Consider the following 3,037-nt stretch of genomic DNA (forward strand, 5'->3'; position numbering starts at 1 on the left):
CATAATACATATGATAAACTACGATAAATAAATAAAAATCCTATTACATTTCATGCACTCAAACTGATGGTTGGAATTTTTAGGAGAGAGACGAGCTCTATAATTTTATCTATCAAATGCAAACCAGTAAGACCTGGTTATAAAGGTGCACCATACCTAAAGTTATGTGTTACAGTAGCATAGTTATACAATGCAATTTCAGCTTGTGGGTTGGGTTTTCTAAAGCACAGTGCACAACATAAACAACAATTCTCTTCAAAACCTGATCATTTCCTTTGGAGTTATTCGCAGCCCAACAAACGAAAAAAACAGAGCACAAACTCCCTCATCAAAAACAAAAAACAAAAAGTGAAAATAGCAGGAAAAGTTGTCAACGAATGGAAAATAAAACGAAATGGTTTTCGTTCCCAAAAAATTTAGAAGCCTTGAGAAAAAACAAATCCAGAAAGAAACATTGCTTTAGGCACCAATTTCAAGTTTCTGCTTCTAAAATCATCACAAAGATCAGAAACCTAGGAAAATTGGGGGAACTGAAACTCCTAAAACACACGGTCTTACCTCATCGAAAGTCTTTAAGATTTTTTATTTGCCAGGAAAGGTGTTAAAATGGTGGAAATGTACAAATTTGCAGACTCAAGGAGAGCAGAAAATGGACACTCAATCTTTATCCTAACAATCTAGATGCACAGAAAATGGACACTCAATCTTTATCCTAACAGTCTAGATGCACTAATGGCGTTGCCAAAAAGATGGGTAAATTTTTCGTATCTGTTCAATTTAATGGCTGCAGAATGTATGTATTTAATAATGCCATAATAATGGTCTTCTGTATTTATTTTCTTCATTGCCTTTTTAGCTTTCGACCAATGGAAATCATTATAAATATTCTTATTTAAATAAAGAAAATATGATAAAAATAAATGACTTTAAGAAATCTTAAGTATCTCTATAAACTTAAAATGTTTCATTCATCTGTTTATATAATATATAGCAGTTACCTGCCTTCCGCAGAAACTAATATACAGATGTCAATTTAAGATCTTTGTCTGTCTTCATTTGAAATAAATTTTGTTATCTAAACATAGAGATTATAATTTTATAATTTTAAGTTATAAAATATACAGATAATGTCAACGGGTCCTTGGTGATGTAAAAAGTCTGTATTAGCCTTGGTTGGTAGCTAGCAGGCTGGGTTGCCTTGCAGATCTGAGCCTTCCATAAAAAAAAGAAATACACAGATAATAAATTTTTTAGGAATGGTGAAAAAAATTTCTGCCCTTGTGAAAAATAAATCAAACAACCCTTTTCATGAAACCCGACCGTTACTGTCCCTCTCGAATTTGCTTTTAAATTTGTATCCTAACTTTCCAACTGAAATAAATGTTTCTTTAACAGTGAATTCATTCCCTGAACGAATTCATCACTTAGGGTTTCAAACAGACGTGTCTCCAAGGCACATGCAGCTGCTCACCTAAGTTATAATCCAGCCCCAAATAAATTCACATCAAATTCTCAATAAATTTCTATCATTTAAAAGAGCCAAATATCCACTGGAATCACATCCAGAAATAGAGAGGCAGGGCAAATTTTTAAATAATTAAATTACAAATGCAAGAACAGAAGATCTTGTCAAGTCATTAAAATCAGCCATTATCTTCTGTTCCTTTATCCAGTACATCATTTTTACATCAAAATTACATCTGATGAACAGAGAGCCATCAGAAACTCTGGTATTTATACTATCCAAAAAGCATTTAACCTATTTGTATGAAAAATCCTCCGATTTTTTTTGGCCCTATTTATGATCGAATTACAAATTTGCAAGTTATACACCATTGTTTATGATGTAATTACAAGCCTTGCGCCACAGCGCGTGCATGTATGCCGACGGCGAGTTTTAAAATAAAAAGGAACAAAGCAGAATCTCCATTGGCTCTGTACATCTGCAGCCGTAATGACACCTCCACAGTAAGGGCACGCTCCAGGGGCCACCTGCGTGTTCAAAGTCCTCTCGTCCTCGTCGCAAACGAACACCAAACACATCTTAAAGAAGATTTTTCACAAAACCCTGATATAATTTCTTTCACGAATGGGAGAAAAGCTAGGGTTTTCACCGAATCCTAAAGAATTTTCTTAAACAATTATGGGAGAATAGCTACACAGAGGTGTTTTCACAGAATCCTGAAAAATTTTCTTTCACAAATATAGAGGGGCGGCTCCAAAGAAGGGTTTTCAAAAAAATCCCAACGAACTTCCTTTAACATATAGGGTAATCCGTCCTTCGCCGAAAAGGGCTTTCACGCAATTCAGGACAACTTTGCCTAAACAGTTTTCGAATTCTGATATTTGATATTAGCAAAATCAGAAACAAAAACCCTAATTTTATACAGGAAGACCGAGATGGAAGCATCAGAAGGTTCCGGATCGATAAAGAAAATTCTCGCAAAAGTTATGCCACTACACGTCTGGCTATTGCGTGTGCCTCCCGCGTTGTTTTCATTTCAAGGAGTGATCCATTCGATGAACAGATAATGTTTTATATTCGGGTATTTCCAAGTAGTTTCCAAGGGAACTTTACTAGCTTATATATATTTTGTATATATAAAATAAGCTAAGAGATATCCTTCTCGAGGTTAGGGAAGGATATCTCTTGACTTATATATATATATAAAATAAAATAGGAAGGATATCTCTCGGTTTATTTTATATATAAGCTAGTATCACTTGCGACACAAAATGAAGACATTATCATAGTAAATATATAAAAGTAAATTATAATTATTAAAATTGTATATATTTTATATATTCACCTAAAAATATATATATAATACCAAAGGTTCCCTTTGAAAATAAAAAGCTTGTGCGACTTGATAATAAAGGTGATCTTAAAAATATAATTTCTAAGGAAGTAATTATAATTAAATTTAGTATTGAAATTAGAGTTTTGGTTTTCACTAACATTAGCACAAGTTTCATGCTGAATAAAGTAGATTCTAATTTGAAATAGAGAAAATGTTGTATTGGGGCATATTTATTC

At 33.1% G+C, this 3,037-nt stretch overlaps 1 protein-coding gene across 1 annotated transcript; it reads right to left on the reverse strand.

Moving 5' to 3' along the window:
- Positions 1 to 1,575: 1,575 nt before the first annotated feature.
- Positions 1,576 to 2,532, reverse strand: LOC149557743 (uncharacterized). The gene has a single exon (XM_089832269.1). It carries the CDS (start codon positions 2,041 to 2,043, stop codon positions 1,840 to 1,842), a length of 204 nt encoding a protein of 67 aa, XP_089688395.1. The 5' UTR covers positions 2,044 to 2,532; the 3' UTR covers positions 1,576 to 1,839.
- Positions 2,533 to 3,037: the final 505 nt, after the last annotated feature.

Source organism: Cupressus sempervirens, chromosome 5, assembly GCF_028749045.1.
Source record: "Cupressus sempervirens isolate cs-2001-9-10 chromosome 5, ASM2874904v1, whole genome shotgun sequence".
NCBI lineage: Eukaryota > Viridiplantae > Streptophyta > Pinopsida > Cupressales > Cupressaceae > Cupressus > Cupressus sempervirens.

Coding starts and splice junctions, on each gene's coding strand:
- LOC149557743 (XM_089832269.1), bottom strand. CDS start 2,043: ATGTGTTTGGTGTTCGTTTGCGACGAGGACGAGAGGACTTTGAACACG.